Source organism: Phaethon lepturus, unplaced genomic scaffold (assembly GCF_000687285.1).
Source record: "Phaethon lepturus isolate BGI_N335 unplaced genomic scaffold, ASM68728v1 scaffold34528, whole genome shotgun sequence".
Taxonomy (NCBI): Eukaryota; Metazoa; Chordata; class Aves; order Phaethontiformes; family Phaethontidae; genus Phaethon; species Phaethon lepturus.
In genome coordinates this window covers 2,473-2,898 of record NW_010560323.1, presented here as the reverse complement: position 1 = coordinate 2,898, position 426 = coordinate 2,473, and the positions used below count along the sequence as shown (strand labels likewise).

At 65.7% G+C, this 426-nt stretch overlaps 1 protein-coding gene across 1 annotated transcript in view; it reads right to left on the bottom strand.

Annotated features, from left to right (window-relative positions):
- NXF1 (nuclear RNA export factor 1) overlaps positions 1-426 on the bottom strand; it is a gene marked incomplete at both ends in the record, with an annotated part of 3,311 nt that overhangs the window by 416 nt on the left and 2,469 nt on the right. Inside the window, 2 exons of the mRNA XM_010293640.1 lie at positions 32-101; positions 186-266. Coding sequence (XP_010291942.1) covers positions 32-101; positions 186-266 — 151 coding nt within the window. The remainder of the gene's footprint in view (positions 1-31; positions 102-185; positions 267-426) is intronic.

The window sequence follows — 426 nt, the reverse complement described above, 5'->3', positions numbered from 1 at the left end:
TCCCACCACCGGGGCGACGAGCAGCGCTTACCTGGGTCGACGCGGAGGCTCTTGAGGTCCAACGCCCGCTGCGAACCATCGTATCTCTTGCTCATGCAGAGCTGGGACAAGGCAACGAGAATGAGAGCGGGCAGCTCCTGCCTTTTCCCCTCTGCCCAGAGCCCGCAGCCGCCCGCCCCGCTCACCTTCAGTTGCTCAATCTCCTCCGGTTTCAGCTCGTTCTGCAGGGACTGAGGTGGAGCCGACGAGTTGATAATTATCACCACCTACGAACGAGCAGAGCAGAGCATGAGGCAGCGCGTGCTGGCAGCGAGCGTGGCCCACGCGGAGCGGGCAGAAACGGCCGTGCCGTGAGATTCGCTCCTGTGGGGAGAAGCCCCCGGCCCGCCCGTCCCGGCGGCCACGGAGGGGCCGCACAGCATGTAG